The sequence below is a fragment of the Sorex fumeus genome, unplaced genomic scaffold, assembly GCF_029834395.1.
Source record: "Sorex fumeus unplaced genomic scaffold, SorFum_2.1 ptg000099l, whole genome shotgun sequence".
In the NCBI taxonomy this organism is placed as follows: Eukaryota; Metazoa; Chordata; class Mammalia; order Eulipotyphla; family Soricidae; genus Sorex; species Sorex fumeus.
Window position 1 is genome coordinate 1,699,466 of NW_026606156.1, and position 21,831 is coordinate 1,721,296.

General features: G+C 46.6%; 1 protein-coding gene across 1 annotated transcript; it reads left to right on the forward strand.

Annotated features, from left to right (window-relative positions):
* Positions 1 to 1,008: 1,008 nt before the first annotated feature.
* On the forward strand, positions 1,009 to 21,388 carry PCDH18 (protocadherin 18). Its single transcript, XM_056134519.1, has 5 exons — positions 1,009 to 1,275; positions 6,542 to 9,661; positions 10,497 to 10,582; positions 10,674 to 10,837; positions 20,637 to 21,388. Exons 1-5 carry the CDS (start codon positions 1,009 to 1,011, stop codon positions 21,362 to 21,364), a joined length of 4,365 nt encoding a protein of 1,454 aa, XP_055990494.1. The 3' UTR covers positions 21,365 to 21,388.
* Positions 21,389 to 21,831: the final 443 nt, after the last annotated feature.

Below are 21,831 nucleotides of genomic sequence, written 5' to 3' on the forward strand. Positions count from 1 at the left end.
GTTGAAATAAGTTGTTAGATAAAGTAAATATTTATTAAGAGCATCTGGATTTATTGTATAGGAAATAGATTTAACATAATAACCGAAGTCAAGTATCAGCAATAAACTTCTGTCACATTTCAAACTCTTAATTTGACCCTGAACTAGCATAGTTAAAGATGGACAGTGCCCTCAAGACTCCCTTTCCTTTTCAGTAAATAAGGGAGGGTATTAATGTGATAAAAATATAAAGAAAACTTTGCCTTTTGTAAAGACTTACCAGATCAAAACATTGAAGCAGAGATTCCTCACCATATACGCATAGCATATTTATACATCTGTCATGACATTGGCAATACAATTACCTTTCAAAACATCTATTTGAAAATAAGTAGAAGTTTTGCTGAAAATTATTTTCCTCCCTACTAAAATTGCCTTGAACAAGGACAGGGGTGTGTTTGTGTGTGTGTGTGTGTGTGTGTGTGTGTGTGTGTTGTGTGGGTGGGGGCAACTGGTACACAACAGCAGATCAAGAGAAGCTTAGCTCTCCCTTTCTTTCTATGAATTTAATAAATAGAGACTTTTCTTATACCACTGCTATTAAGTTTCCTGAATAAATGATATCTCCATTCCAGTCCTTGACTTGATAATCTTCATCAAAGGGCGAGTGTCTAAATTCCCTAGACAAGAGTTTCACAGGATGTTAGGACCTTGTACGTCTGCCATTTCAGACAACAGATGATTCTTCCTAGTATTAGATCTTCATCACCAATTATGTGCAGAAATCAGTCCAATATCTGATTGAAATGCAGAGCCAGTTTTCTGAGGTTCTCCCCTTGTGAGGAGTTGACAGACATTGAACATGCTGCGGCAGCTTCAGGACTCCTCCAGTGCAACAAGGTTTGGCACCAAGAAATCTCACTCATTCCACCACTCCCCACACCCCTCAAGTCCTTCAGATCTTAGCGGTGAACTCAGGAACCGTGAGTTTTAGTTTGCAGTCTCCATATAGTTCCCCGATGAGAAGAAATGTTTGACTCTGCGGTCATTCAGACGATTGGCATCCGAATCCAGCTTCTCTGGGTCATCTGGTCTCAGATTTTGGACATGATCTCGGTAGACCCTGTTCTCGGGACACCAGATCCTCTGGACCTGTTTTATTCTCATCCTCTCAGGCTGGAATTTAATAATCTGTGGAACAGAAAGTCTGAGATCCCAATGGAAGCAATAGATGAACGAACTGCCTCACGTCTGAACTCAGTAGATTGCCTGGAGCCGGGCCCCACAACTTGGCTTGTACCACTGGCATCTCATTCCCAGTACTGATTGCCGTTTCCTGCAGAGCTGACCCAGCATCTGTCATTGTGTTCTGGAACTCCCGCTCTTCCTGGAGTCCAGGCTCATTCTATCTTCAGGCACCTTCAACTGGTGCATTAGGTGGGCCACTGTCCTCAGGATATTTATCCCACACTGTTTTGATTAGAATTTTCCCAAAGCTTATTTCTATACGACAAGTCTAAGGATGGTTTGGGGTCAATTCTCAGTTTCCAACTCTTGATCTTATGCTGCAAACTTTATTTATTCAAGTTATGTTGTTTAGTGATTTTCATTCTTATTTTTGAACATAGGGAAATCAACGGAGAGAGAGATAAGGTATAACTGATTAAAAAAAAGCCTGAGGCATACATTTTAAATAAAAATCCGATTTGACAATTTTTTCTTTCCTTATCATAGCCATGATATATTAAGCCTTTGTCTCCAAAGTATGGCATGGCATGATACTAAAACAGATAATCAAACAAAAAACTATGTTGGGTCTAATCCTATGAGACCAAATATTTGATATGTATCCTACCAAATGAAATAAAATGGAACTTACACTCCTGGTAGACCAGATTTCATTACAGTTGTTTGGTGTTGAGTTATATTTCTGCATATTTGGCAGATCCTATAGAATTTTCTTTAGTGAAGCAGCAAGTTTTCAAGATCATGATAGAACACTAATAGTGGTTTTGTCAACTGCATTTCAAAGATGACCTCTATACATCAAGAGTGGAGAATTTCATCTTTTTAGTATAAAATTATAGAAACAGCTGAACCAAAAGTTTAAAGAGTAGCAAGGACTATAGATAAACCACATTTTTTTTCTCAATGGCTTCTAGAGAGGTACAGACCTGCACCGTAGCACTGTTTTCCTGTTGTTCATCAATTTGCTCGAGTGGGCCCAGTAATGTCTCCATTCATCCCTGTCACGTGCTAGTGTAGCCCGATGGATGACATACTGGGGACTCCATCCCTCTTGGAGAGCCCAGCAAGCTACCGAGAGTATCTCGCCCACATGGCAGAGCCTGACAAGCTTCCTGTGGCATACTTGATATGCCAAAAACAGTAGCAATGGTGGTCCTCATTCCCCTGATCCAGAAACAGACCCTATTTAAAGACCCTATTTAAAGGAAAGTAAACTGTAAATTTACTCTTTGGAAGACCTCAATAATTGAATTCTTGTAAGAATTATATATAGTAAATTATTTTCATGCTCAATACATTAAAATATTTGGATAAATTAAATAATTTTCCCAGAATGAATAACTGTCTATTTGTGAAAACTAAAATTCCTGTCTTTGTTTGGCCCATAATAAACATCAAGCTCTATATCAGATGCAGTGTTCAGAATACTAGGATTCTTTATACTGTAATGAAGATTTGCTTGGAGAAGTTATGATTTTATGTAATTTCCTAACATAAGAGGAAGAGTCATATCATCACATATCATCATATCATGCCAGGGGATGCTGCATGTCTTCCAGAAGGCATTTATCCATATATGTGTATGGAGCTATATATAAATATATAGATACACACACACACACACACACACACATATATATATATATATATATATATATATATACTTTCAGGGGTTGGTGTGTAATTTTTTTCACTTTCTATACTTTACTAAAGTACATATGAATAACTAAAACCTTTAAAAATTGTATCAATTTATAAGGGCTGGAGCGATAGCACAGTGGGTAGGACGTTTACCTTGCACCCGGTCGACCAGGGTTCGGTTTCTCCACCCCTCTCGGAGAGCCCAGCAAGCTACCGAGAGTATCTCAACCACACAGCAAAGCCTGGCAAGCTACCCATGATGTATTTGATATGCCAAAAACAGTGACAACAAGTCTCACAATTTGTTGTGAGATGTTACTGGTGCCCACTCAAGCAAATCGATGAACAATGGGAGGACAGTGCAGACAATTTATAAGAAATTTTTGACTCTAAGTTCTTTTCCAATACCAAAATAGATACTATTTTCAAACAATATAGGCATTTCAGTTTTGCAGTTGAAACTTACATTTAACTTCTTTAATAATAAGACAAACATTAAACATTCAGAATTACAAAGTTCCATTTTTCCTAAAACAAAGGGAATAAATATAATTGATATAATGACAAATGCTATTAGAGGTGGCAATTTGTACAGGAAATGCCAGCTGATATCTTTTTTACTAAGTTGAGCAGTTTTTAAGCCACTCCCTCTGAATGGAATGAGAGGTATGTGGATAAAATAGGGACAAATGGAAGGGCTTCAGCCCTGCTCTCCTCCATTAGTTTAGGACACCATGCTGTTCCAGAGGAAAAGCATCAATGTGTCAGCATTGATTGTCACATTGAGGGTGAATGGAAACTAAAGGAACAGTCTATTGATCATCGTTCACTAGCTGTCTGAATTATTTATTAATTTGAATTTGGGGGATGTACCCTGCAGTTCTCAGGGCTTATTCCTGGTGCCATGCTCTTGAGCCATGACTGATGGTGCTCGGGAACCATGAGGTACCAGGGATGGAACTGGGGTCAACCTCATGCCAGACCAGCCCCTTAAACACCACCTTGACCCTCACTCATTTTTAGGTTCACCTAAAGAAATGGTCTTCCACTTTTTGGTCACTCTGTAAAATCTCAGAAGAAAAAGTTCAAAGTCAATGTCAGTGAACACAAGTGGATCGCCCCTTCCATCAACTCCTCTACAATTAGAAAATAACAAGGACATACTTTTTAATGTTTATATTTTCTTTATAGATGAAGGAATGAGAACATTTCAAATTGCTGAAACTAATAAAATATGCACAAGCAAATTTGTGTTTTGATGTGTACTCTTTGAACATGAGTATGAGAAAATGAGTTATTGTATACTGAGAGGAAGTTCTAACAATATCAAAATAGGACCATACAATTTTTCTGTAAGCTAAAATGAAAAGATATTTGGCAGAGATGAACTATTCTCCATAAAAAACTCTATTTAAAAAAAAAAAAAGATTCAGGGGCCACAGCAATAGTACAGCAGGTAAGGCATTTGCCTTGCACATGGCAGACCCAGGTTCAATCCCCGGCATCCTATATGGTCCCGCCCAGCACCACCAAGAGTAATTCCTAAGTGCAGAGTCAGGAATAACCCCTGAGCACCGCTGGGTTTGACCCCAAAAGATAAATAAATAAATAAAGTCACTGTCCACTGTCACTGTCCTCCCGTTGTTCATTGATTTGCTTGAGTGAGCCCAGTAACATCTCCATTGGAGACTTTGTTGTTACTGTGTTTGGCATATCAAATACATCACGGGTAGCTTGCCAGGCTCTGCCATGCGGGAGAGATACTCTCGGTAGCTTGCCGGGCTCTCCGAGAGGGGCGGAGGAATCGAACTCGGGTCAGCCATGTTGGCTGCTTGCAAGGCAAATGCCCTACCGCTGTGCTATCGCTCCAGTCCAAATAAATAAATAAATAATAGATAAATAACAGATTCATTCATAGAAAGACTGTGTGTACATACTACCTTACAACTTAGTATGTTGTAAATATCCAGTAAGTTAACTTGGAAGTGCTTTTAACACGGATCAATTCTATTGAAGTGTGTCATTTGAAATGAAAGATTTTAAATTTTTTATTTCCACTTTTAAAACACTAGGAAATGTCCTCTACATGAATTTAATTTATAGCTCCTGGAGGATTTTTTTTTGTGGGGGGAGGAGGGGTTAGCATTATAAAATTCACAAAGAGCACACTTCTAGAACAAGTGAAATTAGATCACCTCTGAATTTTCCCCCAGATTTGAATAGTCACTATTTCTTTTTCTCCTTTGGCATTTGCAAAAGGGTTCACTACAGCCTGAATTGATATCATTATTGGCCCAGATTGTTCCAGATCTAGGCCAGATGGCTATGGTTTCTAAAGTCCAGGTTGTTTGGGATAGTTTTTCTCCCCTGCCTCTAGCGTTTGGTGGGCTCAGCAATTTGACAGGGCAACAAACTTGTAAGATAGTATTATTCATCTGGGCAGGATGTTGATCAGAGTGACCCAGCAGTAACTACATTCATCATAAGCATTTCTGTTCTGCACAATTTGCCACACAGCATTGGTTTTTAGAGGGGGGAAAAGACAATGGCTTGTAAAAATGCTTTTGAATGCCTAAAAAGAAGGCAAATTCTAGCCTTTCCTGTACTTTTTTTGCAAAGACCCTTCTTACTGACTTTAGCTGAGCTCTTCTAAGAGAAAGCAAAGCGGGGACAAAAAAAATCAGAAAATTACTTTTTTTAAAAATATATGCTTCTGGGGGGCAAAAGTGAGTGAGAGAAAATAAATGGAAAAGAATGAGACTGAGATTGTGTGAAACAGCCAATATGCAAGTGCATGAAGACAGCTGAGGAATAATGCAAGACAGAGAGAAAAAAAAGCAACAAGAACGGAGTCCCGGTGATAAACTTAAAAGGAATCGCAGAGCAGAAAGAACATCATAAATAATCATATTTTCAACGAAGAATACCATATCAGTTTCTGTGACCTGGATAGAGCATAAACCTCCCCTGATATTTCCTAGCATATTTGATCCACACAAAATGCAATTTTCAGCTCAGGCGTTTTATTCTTCAGTGTAAACCAGCTGTGTGTGTGTGTGTGTGTGTGTGTGTGTGTGTGTGTGTGTGTTTTAAAGACACCTCTGGAAAAGTGTTTTCATAAATAAAACATAGATTACAAAAATTTGACTTGGAAAGATTGAGTTCATGCTCCCCACACCCCCACCCTTGTGAAGATTCTGTCTGCACCCTGTAGTAGTATGGTAGTAGACTTGGTGCCTTGTGGATGCTCCTTTTGGCATTCCAGAACCTCCAAGTCTTTCCCCAAGACAAAGAAGAATTTTATTTTCCTCTCTTAAGTATAAGAGACAAAGAAATATCATAGGCCATTTTGCCAAAACTCGAGGGGGGAAAGTGATGGAAGGTCTCAAGCTCGTGTTCATTAGTCTCCAATCTTAAGGCAAACCTTGCTAATTAAGAGGCACCAAGTGTGGAAAATAGGAAAATAGCACCCCCCCCCCCCCAACAACGTTTCTTTTCTTCAAAGAATTACGATGAAAGAAAGACAGAAGAAGGAAACCTCTGTTCTTAAACACACACACACACACACACACACACACACAAGCACACACACACGCACACGTACACACACGGGGAGGAGGAGCTGGATGCGGGAGGGAGGGAGGGAGGGAGGGAGCAGGTCTGTGCAGGGAAGTGCGGGAGCGGCGAGTCTCCCGCTCGGACCCCATCCGTCCGCACCCACGCGCGCGCGGGGGCACCCCGGGGTGCGAACCGGCGTCCGGGCGCCAGGCGATCGCCAGTTTTTCCCGCCGCGGCCGGCCGGTCGGTCGGTCTGTCTGTCGGTCGGTCTGTGCGCTCCGCTTTGTCCGGGCGGGCGTCCGGGGGGAGGCGGCGGCGGCGCGCGGGGGTCCGGGTCCCCCGCCCCCGCGGCGCGTCGGGGAGTCCGGGGCGCGCGGCGATTGGCTGTCGGCGGCGGGGCGCGGGCGGCCCCAGAGCTTTGTCTGAGTTGGCCAGAAGTTGCCGAGCCGGGAGCCCCGGGAGTCGGCGCTGGCGGGGCGCTCGCGGCAGCTCAGCCGCGGCCCGCGCAGGGTGGGGGGCGCGCCCAGGAGGACCCCGGGACTCGGCGCCGCGCGGGCAGGTCTGCGTGCGGGAGGGAGACGCGGGCCGGGGCCGGGGCCGGGGAGGGGGGCGCGCCCGAAGTTGCGGGGCGCGGCGGCGGAGAACTTGGCGCGGGCGCGCGGGCGCAGGGGGGGGTGAGACCGGGGACCCCCCCGAGCCCCGCCACCACCCCCGGGCGGCGCCCCCCGAGCCCCGGGCACCCGGCGGCACGATGCGCGCGCGCCTGCTGGCCCCGGCGCTCCTGCTGCTGCTGCTGCTGCTGCTGGCGCTCGGGCCCCGCGTCCTGGGCAAGAATCTGAAATACCGGATTTACGAGGAGCAGCGGGTGGGCTCGGTGGTGGCCCGGCTGGCCGAGGATGTGGCCGACGTGCTGCAGCGGCTGCCGAACCCCGGCGCGGTCCGCTTTCGGGCCATGCAGCGGGGCAACTCGCCGCTGCTGGTGGTGGACGAGAGCAGCGGCGAGATCAGCATCGGCGCCCAGATCGACCGCGAGCAACTGTGCCAGAAGAACCTGAACTGCTCCATCGAGTTCGATGTCATCACGCTGCCCACCGAGCACCTGCAGCTCTTCCACATCGAGGTGGAGGTGCTGGACATCAACGACAACGCGCCCCGCTTCGCGCGCGCGCTCATCCCGCTGGACATCTCCGAGAGCGCGGCCGTGGGCACCCGCATCCCGCTCGACAGCGCCTTCGACCCGGACGTGGGCGACAACGCGCTGCACACCTACTCGCTGGAGCCCAACGACTCCTTCGACATCGAGGTGCGCACCCGCACGGACGGCGCCAAGTGCGCCGAGCTCGTGGTGGCGCGCGAGCTGGACCGCGAGCTGCAGGCCGCCTACGAGCTGCAGCTGACCGCCTCGGACCTGGGGGTGCCCCCGCGCTCCGGCTCCTCCGTCCTGAAGATCAGCATCTCCGACTCCAACGACAACAGCCCCGCGTTCGAGCAGCCCTCCTACGTGATCCAGCTCCCGGAGGACGCCCCGGTGGGCACTTTGCTCCTGGACCTGAACGCCACCGACCCGGACGAGGGCGCCAACGGGAGGATCGTGTACTCCTTCAGCAGCCACGTGGCCCCCCAGATTGTCGAGACGTTCCGGATCGACCCCGAGAGGGGCCACCTGACGCTGTTCAAGCCCGTGGATTATGAGACCACCAAGTCCTATGAGATTGACGTGCAGGCTCAGGACTTGGGGCCCAACTCCATCCCGGCTCACTGCAAGATCATCATCAAGGTGGTGGACGTGAACGACAACAAGCCCGAGATTAACATCAACCTCATGTCCCCCGAGAAGGAGGAGATTTCTTACATTTTTGAAGGGGATCCTGTTGATACTTTTGTGGCCTTGGTCAGGGTCCAGGACAAGGATTCCGGGCTGAATGGAGAAATCGTCTGTAAGCTCCATGGACACGGCCATTTCAAACTTCAGAAGACTTATGAAAACAATTATTTGATCCTGACCAATGCCACCCTGGATAGGGAGAAGCGGTCTGAGTACAGTTTGACTGTCATCGCGGAGGACAAGGGGACCCCCAGCCTCTCCACGGTCAAACATTTCACTGTGCAAATCAATGATGTGAATGACAATCCGCCCCACTTCCAGAGAAGCCGGTACGAGTTGGCCATCTCAGAGAACAACTCGCCAGGGGCGTACATCACCACCGTGACGGCCACCGACCCCGATCTTGGGGAAAATGGGCAAGTCACCTACACCATCCTCGAGAGTTTCATCCTGGGCAGTTCCATCACGACCTACGTCACCATCGACCCATCCAACGGGGCCATTTATGCCCTCAGGATTTTTGATCATGAAGAAGTGAGTCAGATCACGTTTGTGGTGGAAGCCAGAGACGGAGGCCGTCCCAAGCAACTGGTGAGCAATGCCACCGTCGTGCTCACCATCATCGACGAAAATGACAACGTCCCTGTGGTCATCGCCCCCGCCCTGAGGAACAACACGGCTGACATCGCCATCCCCAAAGGGGCGGAAGGTGGCTTCCACATCACCCGGATTAGGGCGATTGACAGAGACTCCGGTGTGAATGCGGAACTCAGCTGTTCCATAGTGGCAGGTAACGAGGAGAATATCTTTGTCATTGACCCCCGGTCATGTGACATCCACACCAACGTGAGCATGGAGTCTGTCCCCTACACAGAGTGGGAGCTCTCCGTTGTCATCCAGGACAAAGGCAGCCCTCAGCTCCACACCAAGGTCCTTCTCAAGTGCGTGACCTTTGACTACACGGAGTCAGTGACAAGTACGGCCATGACCTCTGTGAGCCCAGCCTCCTTGGACGTCTCCATGATCATCATTATTTCCTTGGGGGCCATCTGTGCCGTGCTGCTGGTTATCATGGTGCTGTTTGCCACTAGGTGTAACCGAGAAAAGAAGGACACCAGATCCTATAACTGCAGGGTGGCGGAATCAACTTACCAGCACCACCCAAAGAGGCCATCCAGGCAGATTCATAAAGGGGACATCACTTTGGTGCCTACCATCAATGGGACTCTGCCCATCCGTTCCCATCACAGATCTTCTCCGTCTTCATCTCCTACCTTAGAGAGAGGACAGATGGGCAGCCGACAGAGTCACAACAGTCACCAGTCACTCAACAGTTTGGTGACAATCTCCTCAAACCACGTGGCAGAGAACTTCTCACTGGAACTCACCCATGCCACTCCTGCAGTTGAGGTAAGTCATTCGTTGGACCAGTTCACTGAGAATGTTGGCCTTGGTGAAGAATGCCTGTGTGTGTGCGTGTGTGTGTGTGTGTTTGTGTGTGTGTGTGTTTGTGTGTGTAAGAGTTCTTAAACATTTTCACACATGTATAATCATATTAAATATCTGTATCAAATATATCCGATACAAGTTGCACAATGTATATGGAGCAAGCATACTAGTATTAAGTTTTTTTTCTGAAGATTTGTCTTCTATGTATATAGAAGTACTGTGTATACTTTTGGAAAACTGAATGTTAAACTCCTAGAGCACTAATTAGAATCCTCTTGCTTCCCCCGGTGAAGAAATCCAGAAGCTCCAGATAAAAGTGCTTGCTTTATTGTTACAGTTGTGGTCTCCCTGGAAACAGAAACCCCCAAAGTCCCTTCCCCGTCCATGTGAGATGGGTTTGTTTTCTGCAGTGTCCTGCCATGTGTTTAAAATTGCACATGCTTGACTGTTGGTTGTGTTTGTTGTTTTCATATTTTCCGTTTATGCATTTGATTATGTTGGCTGGCACATTCATCTGTACTATCACCATAATCACGGAAGTATTTAACAGAATCCTCTTTCCAAAAGGGAGAGTCCGTGGGACTGGCTAATCCAAGCCTCTCTGTAATGTGTTGTTGTTCCATTCGGTGAGGCTGCTTTTCTGCACTGCCCAGGCATATGAAATCTTTACTGTGGAGAGAACTTGTTCGTTCGCTTGGGATGGAGCAGCAGGGAAGTGCTTTTCTCTTGCTGAGAGCGTGTGAGTGTCTGAGGGCTGGTTTCCAGGAATCAGTTCTGTCTGTTTGGTCTCCAGCAGGTGTCCCAGCTTCTGTCCATGCTTCACCAGGGTCAGTATCAGCCAAGGCCAAGTTTTCGAGGAAACAAATACTCCAGGAGCTATAGGTACGAGTGACCCTCCTATGCCCTGTTCAGTCTCAGATTGCTTGAATGCTGAAGAGTAAAAACCACACTTTCCCCTCCTGTGTCTGTCTAGATATGCCCTCCAAGACATGGACAAATTTAGCCTGAAAGACAGTGGCCGAGGTGATAGTGAAGCAGGTGACAGTGACTATGACCTGGGGCGTGATTCTCCAATAGACAGGCTGCTGGGGGAAGGATTCAGCGACCTGTTTCTTACAGATGGAAGAATTCCAGCAGGTAAGAGGGGGAGGGTGGAGGAAGCCCTGTATTCTGTTTCGCTGCTTGGTTAATGTGAATCAGTCTTTTCCATGCTTTGTGTTTCTTCACTGTCCTTGGCATGAAACCATCTGTAATTTGCACACTATTGATGATGAACCTAATGTGACCCAGGTGACAGGGAGTTTTTTTGAAATTCATATTAAGCAGCTGACTGAGGAGAGTCAGTGTCTGCTTAGTGGGACAAGAAAGAAGGAATGGGGAGAGGAGGCTGGGAAGTCAGATCACTCCCCTCCCCCTCCTCTCCTTTTTGTCCAGCCCTGCCCCAGGACACCCTTGAGCAACTCTTTATAAAATTGCTGGGTGGTGGTTTTCATTCAGACAGCCTGTTTTGGTGCCTTGTGGTGAACAGAACTGTAATTTGGAAAACACATTTCCTGTGATGGGAACCAGCTCACAGGATCAGAGATGAAAATACACCAGGGCATGGTATACTTTAACAACTAAGAATAGGAGAGAGCCTGCATCTTGGTCGTGGTAAACAGAGAATCTTTCTGCCATCTTTCATTTTCTGTCTGCCCGGGAGAGGAGTCTGGCTTGCAGTTCAAGGAGGGGATGGCGAAGCCCACGGCTAGATGCGGGAGATGCCGTGAAGTTAGAAGCCACATCTTCCTCAGGCTTCCTGGTCTCTAATTGTGCAATAGAAACTCTCCAAACCAACTGGGTGTAGCAGCCCTGGCAGTAGAGCCTATCATAAGAACTCTGGCCTAGGGAACAGATCCAGTGGACCTCGGGCTCCTTTTATTCCTGAGTCTCACTAAATGTTGATGACATGATTACCATTGGAGTGCTGGATGAAAGAAAGGCAGAAATGATTCTGCCCGGCTTCTGTGGGGGCATCTATTAGCTAAATACAGAGAGGTTAGGGATATTGGGGAACAGCCACTAGGTACTTCCAGGGAGCCACAGTAATGCTGCCTGTTCAATAATAGTAACTGTGCTTCCTGTAAGGCGCTCTGGTGGTGGGAATCCAAGCCACATCCCTACTGGCATCAGATGAAGGAGCCGGAGAAGTCAGCCATGATGGGCTGGCCCGGCCTGGCCCCGGTAGAGTTCTGCCCCTGCCTTGCGGTTCCCCCCAACTCCAGTCTGCAGGAAGTTAGCAGTGGGAAGAGGGAGAGTCAGGCTGCCCCAGGACACCCTTGAGCAACACGTGATCCTCCTCTTTTTTTTCCCTTTGATTTTCTTTTGCGTTTGAAAATAACAAAGTTTTCAGGGTAACAAATGGGTGCCCAGGTCAACCAGTTTGTACCTGGTAGATTGAGGTTTGAACTTCCCTCCGCCAGCCTTTAAATGTTAATCTCTCAAGAGGAATTAATGTAAAAATCCATTTTTTAAAAAATAAGTGAGTGACAAAGTTATCCTTCTAACGTCTTGTTGCCCTCCATGCTACTTGTTGAATTATGCTCTTGGAGCGAGAGACTGTGTTTCCAGCAGGATGGGTGTTTGGCATTGATGGCAACTTTGACCTGAGGTTCCATGTTGGCACTGTTTTCGGTGCTGTCTTTTTTTTTATTAATTCAGTTTAATTTGAGTAAGCTCACTTAATTACCCTAGACCAATTTGAAGAGAAATCTGTCAATCTAATAGGATATTCTTGATCGTGGGAAATTTGCTCAAAAAGCAGCAGACTAATAATTTTCTTTTAATGAAATGAAACAATTGACTGAATGTCTGCATTTCTATTGCATCTTTCTACTTACTGATAAAATACTAATTTTGAATAGTGATCCTTAGTTTTGAATAGTTTTCACAAGTTATGTTATTTGACAAAGTAGGAAAATAGCATCATGAACATAATCTTATCTTGCATTAATAGACATTATAATGTATGAAGTTTGTTAACTAGAAAGTTCATTTATTAGCAGAGATAGAAAATGAATAACTACAATTAGAGGACCTTTTCATCTGTGGGCCCAAATGCCTAAGTACCTAAGGTCCTTTAGAATTCTGAAATGGACTTTTTTTCTAATAACTTATCATATCCTATTTTTTTAACTCAGGATTCATCTTTCAGTGTTTCCTACTGGACATAATTAATGATAAGAGGGTTGCATGATGCCTGAATTTTTTTTAAAGTTGGTAAAAAAACGTTGTCAGTACAACAGATGCAAACCATTGAGGACATTGAATCTTATTGAGTGAATGACTGAAGAGTCCTTCTAAACCTTGCTTCCTTTCAAAGTTAGTCTTTCCTTTAGCTTCTTATCAATAATAACCTTCAAATATACAAATTATCATCTGAAAAAAGTTTATGATTCCCTCATGAGGGTGTGTGGTAGAGCGATGTTTCTGGTGTCTGGTGCTATATTCCAGAATGTTCATTTCTGTCTTTCTATCTAGTATTGACAGGACTATGCATATTGAATGCTTATCTATTCAGATTTTACCACCCCTTAGTTTTTTAGTCACCTCGCAGCTTCTGCTTGGGATATAAAAACTGAGTTTTCAGAATTGTCTTCCCAGGAAAGATCCCAAGGAGTATAAAATGCAAGTCTGCATCTGAATGCCATTAACAGAAATCAGTGCAATCCTCTAAAGTGTGTGTATTTTTAGGACTTAAGAGTCTTATTCCAACTCATTTTCTGCATTAGACTGTGATCAAATATAGATTATGTGATGTTGCATTTGCCTGCCAGAGGGTCATTTCTGGTCATTCGTTCTATTAATTCCCACGGAACCACCCTGAGTTCTGAGCAGTGAAAGCAACATGCATTTTTGTCTGTTGGCTCATGTTTCTCAAAATACTTTCATCCTTATTCATTCAGTTTTGAACAACAATGTGTCCAGCGGTAGCAAAATCTTCATTTCCCCAGTTTGCTGCTGTGACTTGATGTGAGCTTTCTTGATTGAGTTCTTGTCGCTTCTCTGTCATTTGTGATTGCTTCATTCATAGCTCCGTCTTAAATTCTCTCTTCTCTCCTCGCTGAGTTGTTGAACTTTCCTCTATGTGCTAGCTTCCAACTGATACCCTGAAATTTTCTCCCTTCGTTGAATATTTCTTTTGTACATTTCAAGCCACATTTCTAGAACATTCCAATTTACAGTATTTGTTTCAAAAAGCAATCATTGACTTCCGTTGCCTAGCAACACCACATTCAAGGTATACTAAGCCCGGGTCAATGAAATCACTCTTAGTTATTCGCTGTCTATTTTGACTCTCTTTTTTGGGGGGTGGGGGCTTCAATAGAGCCATCTCTACAGAAAATACACACATCTTTATTTCCGGTACTTGCTAGTGAGCCAGCAACAAATCTGACTTCTATTTGCTTTGTCTTCTAACTCCTATCCATTTCTCAGACTATGTTTCAAGTTGCTATATTTTGGTCTATTTTTATTTTGGGGATCCCACCTAGTGTTGCTTGACCATGTGCTCAGGGGTCACTCCTAGTAGTGCTTGGGGGACTCTTGGGTTCTGGGAGTAGACCCTGGGTTTTTTTCATGCAAAGCACATTCTCAGTCTGCTGGACGGCCTCTCAGACCTGCAGATCACCCTTTAACTCCTTGACCCTCCCTCTCTGCTCTTTCTGCATATGTGGGATGGGTGTTCTGCCTTATAAAGGGGACAGCTTAGATACTTATTTTATTTTCTATTATGGCTATTATTGTGTTGGTTTGGGGCCCCACCTGGCAGTGCTCAGAGCTTACTCCTGCCTCTGCACTTAGGGAATCACCCCCTAGAGGGCTTGGGGGACCATATGGGGTTCTGGGGATCCATCCCAGGTTGGCTCTGTGTAAGGTCTTAGCCTCTGTGCTATCACTCTGTCCCCACAGTTTAGATCTATACGGTCTCATTTGCTCCTCTTGACTCAGAACTGACACTGCTTTAGAACAGAGAACTAAAGACTGCTGAGTGTAGACTCATCACTCAGTAACTAATGGCTTGATAGAAGTTTAGGCATGGTTTTCCTTTTTTCTTTTATTTGATGCGTTCTGCCCCGAGTATCAGGGGAGAATGATTGCAGAATGGCTAGTCATGTCAGGCAAAGAGTGCTTTTCTTTCCCTACACCTCCCCTCCCCCAGAGGACGTCTAACCACCTGTCAGAGCTTCTAAGAAGTAACAGATTAGATGCTTGCACCACGTGCCAGCAAGTCCCGATTCCTTGCATACATCACGGGGCATCCTCAGTGCAGAATTGTATGTACACTGAGCACATTTTCAAACAGTGGAGTCTCCATAGAAAAGATTGCCAGTAAAAGTAAAATTGGGAAAGGCCCTGAATTTTTTTTCTTTCTTCTCTCCATTAGTTAATTTTATATTAATATTTTTTTAAATTTAAAATTGTTGTGCTAATAGTTTTGATCTTGGCTAAGGGTACATGTAGCATCTACTGAAGTTGTGGCAGTGTGTTTTTTAATATAGAAAGCCGAATGACCAGAGTTCTTTTTTAGGATGCACTCTCATTTAAATTGCTTACTTTGTGCTATTGGTGATTCCCAATTCTATCCATGTACTTTAAGAAGTATATCATCCTTAGGATTCTTAGAAACCAATGCATTTTTTCCTTTTACCCTGATTATAAACATAAATACAAAATAAAGTCAAGAAAACTAACTAGCCCTCCCCCACAGAGCTAAAGACCAGAAAGTAAAGGGAGAGGCACATTGGGTCTGTCACCCTGTGTCCCAACAGATGCAAGGGAGACAGGTCTCATTTTGATTTTCAGAGTTCAGGGAACTCAGGAAAATATTCTTGACCACTTAGTTGTTTTGAACCATGACTTATTCCAAACCTTCTTACTATTAAGCTATTCTAGTTACTTTCAACCATTTTTAGTTTTGTCCACATTAAATGGTGAACAAGAAGAATTGGCAAAGGCTTCCAAGTGGTAAAAATGCCTGCAGTCAGTGCATATTGATGTTCAGATTGTCCCTGTGTCTGTAAAATTGACCCTTTCATAACAAATCCATACCCTAGCTATCCACCTTCACCCTTTCTCTTGCCCCGAAGTGATTCCCATAGAACCCGTGTCCACACCGCTGTCTGCAGGCTCATACCCTTCCTCAAAGTTTCTACCCTGCTCACAATCAGATCTCCTTCAGGACTCAGAATTCTTGCCCTTATTCTTGTCCTGTAAGTTACTTCCTTTGCTAATAAGAATTGGGTCCTGATTTCATCAAATATAGGTCAAGGCCGACCCAAACGGTCAAGCACAGGACCCAGGGGTGTCCACCACTTTTTTTATTGTTTGGGTCACACCCAGCAGTGCTTTGCACTCAGGAATCACTCGTGACAGGGCTTGTTGGGTTGCCAGAGATCAAACCCATCAGCTGTGTGCAAGGCAAGAGCCTTCCCTCTTGTGATCTCTTGCCAGCCCCTTAGAATTAGGGCCATGCCCAACAGTGCTCAGGAATTATTCCCGACTCTGCTCAGGACTGACCTCTGGCAGCACTTCTGGGGCCATATGTGGTGCGAAGGATTCAAACCAGCACTGACTGTATGCAAGGCAGGGGCCTTACCTCCTGTGCCCCACATTTTAAAATTCAACCCCCACTGATTGGCTATTGATTTACTAAATATAGTTTCGGAGTCCAGCTTCTGCTTCACCTCTCCATAGTTCCAGTGCCCTTCCGACGGTCACAGTGGCTCTTGACCCTGCCCCAACCCCATTTCTGAAAGATAACGGTTATTACCCAACTTGATTTGTTTGTACGTTTATTTTATTGTCTAAGAATATTAACTAGAAGACCTAGCTATTGAGTTTTTGAGTATATAATATGTTATTATTAACTGGAGGTATAATGTTGTGCCCTGGATCCCTAGGAATGATCCATCTCACATAATTAACACCTTATGCTGGAGTGATAGCACAGCGAGTAGGGTGTTTGCCTTGCACGTGACAAACCAGGATTCGATTCCTCCACCCCTCTCAGAGAGCCCAGCAAGCTACCGAGAGTATCTTACGCTCACAGCAAAGCCTGGCAAGCTCCCTGTGATGTATTTGATATGCCAAAAACAGTAACACCAAGTGTCACAATTTGTTGTGAGACGGTACTGGTGCCCGCTCAAGGAAATCGATGAACAACGGGAGGACAGTGCTACAGTGCTACAGTGCCACTTGATGAGCAATTTCTCAATTTTGCTCACTGTGTCCCCTGGCACCGACCATCCCACTCTTGCGTTCTATAAATCTGATCATTTTTAAAACACCTCCTAGATGCGGAGTCACTTGGTATCTGGCCTTCTAGGATCAGCTTATTTCACCAGCATAATATCCTCAGAGTTTGTTCAGGTAGTTGTATGTAGCAGAATTTTTAAGGCTAATATACCATTATATGCATGTATCACATTTATTTGTAACTGGACACTTACTTTGTTTTTCTCATCTTAGCTGTTGTGGATAGTGCTGGAGTGAGCAAGAACTGTCAATACTCTTTGAGGTGCTGGTTTTAGGTTTTCAAACGTCTCCTCAGGAGTGAATCGTATGTTGTTTCTGCTTCATTTGGGAAGTGTCTTTGTAGTGTTCCAGGCAAAGAGTCACCACCATTTTGCATCCTCACCAGGAAGTATCCAAATGTTGTCTTTCTCCAAAGCCTTGTCAATGCTTTCTTTCAAAAGCAGTGTCCCCTGACACTGATGAGATACTAGCTGTGGTTTTGATTTGCACTCTCCTGGTGAAAAGGAAAGGCCCTCCCGTTGTTCATCGATTTGCTCGAGCGGGCCCAGTAACGTCTCCATTGGAGACTTTGTTGTTACTGTGTCTGGCATATCGAATACGTCACAGGGAGCTTGCCAGGCTCTGCCGTGCGGGCGAGATACTCTCGGTAGCTTGCCGGGCTCTCCGAGAGGGGCGGAGGAATCGAACTCGGGTCGGCCATGCTGGCTGCGTTGCAAGGCAAATGCCCTACCGCTGTGCTATTGCGCTCCCTGGTGAAAAGGAAGTGCAGGGTGAATGCTTTTAACATAAACTTTTGTCCTGGTGATCTTGCTACAGCGATTCTGGAGATACAGCAGTCAGCACTATCGCTCCCTCACTCTTGGCCTGAGACCCAGTGCTGTTCAGGAGTTTCGGTTCTGGGGGGCTGGAGTGATAGCACAGTAGGTAGGGCATTTGCCTTGCATGTGGTCCACCCAAGTTCGATTCCCATTATCCCATATAGTCCCCTGAGCACCGCCAGGGATAATATCTGAGTGCAGAGACAGGAGTAATCCCTGTGCATCACCAGGTGTGATGCAAAAAAATAAATAAATAAAAAGTTCCAGTTCTGTTCAAAAGCCTTTTAAATAATAACTTGGGAAGAAAATAAATCTTTCCTAAGCAACCTGATCTGTAGGACTGTGAAAATAAAGATCTGGTGGTGGTCAGCTCAATTTTTGTTGAAATCTGTGGCCATTTCTTAGAATTTTGTATTTTATGTTAATTTGCCCTAGAATAAAATCATGATATTAAAGGAAGAAACTTGCCACTAAAAGCAATGAAGAATTTGTGGAGTCTATTTTCCACTTTGCATTTCTGTAGTTGGGAAATAGATCTTCCCCCCCCACCCCACCCCCGTGCCTCTTAATTTTTAATTTTTCTGCTTTTCTCACATCATCTGGTTTTTTTTTTTACATCATCTCTTATTTTGAGTGTGGCAACTCACATTTCAGTGAGAACATCGTAACATCTGCAATGTTTAGCCAGTGGATTTTTCAGATTCTTCCTCTTTTGATGACTTTTCCATTGCGATGAAGTTTAGACCTTGAGACAGTTTGAAAAAGAACTCTTAACAGGGTGAGTGCAGAGGCCAGGCGCTGAGGGTGCTTTGCGCTGTTGTTTGGAAGTCATAAGTCACTAAACAATACAGGATACCTTTAAGGGAAATTAAGAAGCACAATGGCCTAACCTTATTGTGTTCTCTATTAAAGTAAAGTAGGTCACTTAAGTGACTCAAAGATATGACCGCTCAAGGATTCCCTGGTAGCGTTCTGAAGTGATGAATTCCACTTAATAACTCTAGATCTTTTTTTTGTTACTGTTGTTGAGAATTGAAGCTCAGCACATATTTCCGGATGCACACGCACCTTAGCTCTTGGCATCATTCTCTCCCCTCCCCATGAATCTACTCCTCAGGCCATGAGTGGTAGGAATGTTGTTCCATAGGAGGACATGAGGGGCAACCCCCAAAGCTGATTCATCAACAAGGAAGCCTGCATCAGGCAGCTCAGATTTGCAGGGGTCCGTAGACCACTGGTAATCGCATAACCTTCTCTTGTTACATTTTTTAAATTTTTATTTACTTTTTTGGGTTCACACCCAGAGATGCTCAGGGGTGACTCCTTGAAGCCTCTTCCTTAGCGCATCTGGGGCAGAAACTAGCAGGCATCCTGGGTGGTGGTTCATGGTGGCTCTGGGTTTACTGGCCCTGCCCCTTCCGGGGGCTCAGCCCAGCTCCTAACACCCCTCCTTTTCCTTGCCCTCATGGCCATGCGCCTCTGCACAGAGGAGTGCAGGCTTTTGGTCACACCCAGAGACGCTCAGGGGTGACTTCTTGAAGTCTCTTTTTTATGTTCAATTTATTTTTTAATTTTTTAATTTTTTAATTATTTTTTTTAAATTTTATTGTATCACCGTGACATAGTTACAGGCGTTCATGTTTGGGTTACAGTCACACAATGATCAAACACCCATCCCTCCACCAGTGCACATTCCTCACTACCAATGTCCCTGGTAAACCCCCCTTTTCCCTGTCCCTGCCTCCATGGCAGACATGATTCCCCATAATCTCTCTCTACTTTGGGGCATTATGGTTTGCAATACAGACACCGAGAGGCCGTCAAGTTTGGTCATTTATCTACTTTCTGCACACATCTCCCATCCCAACTGATTCCTCCAGTCCTCATTTTCTTAGCGATCCTTCTCTATTCCAGCTGCCTTCTCCCCTTTGCTCATGAGGCATGCTTCCAGCTATGGAGCAATCTTCCTGTCCCATATATCTACTATCCTTAGATGTCAGCCTCATGTTATGTTTTTTTATAATCCACAAGTGAGTGCACTCCTTCTATGTCTTTCCCTCTCTTTCAGACTCATTTCACTTAGCATGATACTCTCCATGTCTATCCATTTATAAGCCAAGTTCAAGACTTCATATCTCCTGACAACTGCATAGTATTCCATTGTGTAGATGTGCCAAAGTTTCTTTAACCAGTCATCTGTTCTAGGGCACATCTGGGGCAGAAACTAGTGAGCATCCTGGCTGGAGGTTCCAAGGTGGCTTTGGGTTTACTAGCCCCAAGATTGGCCCTTCCCCACTGCCCTGTCCCTGGCTCCTAATGCCCCTGTTTTCCCTGTCCGTTGCACTGCTCGCAGCCCTGTGCCTCTGCACGGAAGAGAGTGCAGGCTTTTGGTCCACATCCAGAGATGCTCAGGGCTGACTCCTGGCAGCCTCTTCTAAAGAAGATTGCACTAAAATGCATTTGATGCAGAAACCAGCGAGCATCTTGGGTGGGAGTTTGGAGGTGGCCTTGGGTTTGCTGGCCCCGAGACCTGCCCCGCTGCCCCGTCACAGGGACCGACCCCTGCATCTAACACCCCTTCTCCCTTGCCCTGAGCCTCTTCACGGAGGAGTGCAGGCTTTTTTTGGTCCACGTCCAGAGATGCTCGGAGCTGACTCCTTGCAGCCTCTTCTAAAGAAGATGCACCAAGGTGCATCTGAGGCAGAAACCAGCTGAGCATCTCGGGCGGGAGTTTGGAGGTGGCCTTGGGTTTGCTGGCCGCCTCGCAGGGACCCACCCCCGCGTCGTCTAACGCCCCCTCTGCTCCCTGTCCCCCCCCACAGCCATGCGCCTGTGCACGGAGGAGTGCCGGGTGCTGGGCCACTCGGACCAGTGCTGGATGCCGCCGCTGCCGTCGCCGTCCTCCGACTACCGCAGCAACATGTTCATCCCGGGCGAGGAGTTCCCGGCGCAGCCCCTGCAGCAGCCCCCACCGCCGCATGCCCCGGCCGGACCCTGCGCGGGGCTGGACGAGGACGGGCCGGGCAGTGGCGAGGGCGAGAAGAAGAAGAGCTTCTCCACCTTCGGCAAGGACGCGCCGGGCCCGGAGCCCAACGAGGGCGCGTCGCTGCTGTCCGAGATGAGCAGCGTGTTCCAGCGCCTGCTGCCGCCCGCGCCCGACGCCCCCATCCCCATCCCGGGCCCCGGGGGTCCTCCCGGGCCCGGGCCTGGTCCCGGTCCCGGCCCCGGCCCCGGCCCCGACGCCGAGCCCCGGGACGCGGGCGGCTCCCTGGAGCGCCGCAAGGGCCCGCTGCCCCCCAAGGCCCCCAGCTACCCCGCGGGCGTGGCCGCCTGGGCCGCGGGCACCCACTTCCAGAACCCCGCGGGGGGTCCCAGCGTGCAGCCCGCCGCCAAGTGGCTCCCGGCCATGGAGGAGATCCCCGAGAACTACGAGGAGGACGACTTCGACAACGTGCTGGGCCACCTGGCCGACGGCAAGCACGAACTCCTGGACGCCAGCGAGCTGGTGGCCGAGATCAACAAGCTCCTGCAGGACGTGCGCCAGAGCTAGGGGCCTCCCCGGGCATCCTCGGGGGAGGGCTGGGGGGAGAGGGGAAGGGGGCACCCTGCCCCCTCCATCCACCACCCCCCTACCACCACCACCACCACCACCACCACCACCACCCAGTCCCAGGGCGGTGTGGGGGAACTGGGCGTTGCCAAATGGTTTGCATTGATCCTAAATGTGTCTGTGTATATGGAATATTAAATACTGTATTTTCGTATGTACACAATGCAAGTGTGATTATTTTACTCTGTATTTTAAAAATACATTTGTACCTTATATTTATGTGTAATTTAACAGACAAATTTTATTTTTTTACTCCCATGGCAAACACGTCTCTCCCGATCACGTAGAAAAACTAGCCACGACCCCCCACTCCGATGCATTATCCACCCCAGGCCAGGTCCAAGGCCAATGCCTTGGTGTATTCCTTATCCCCGGGGGGAAGAGACTTCTTTCTTCTTAGCTCTAAG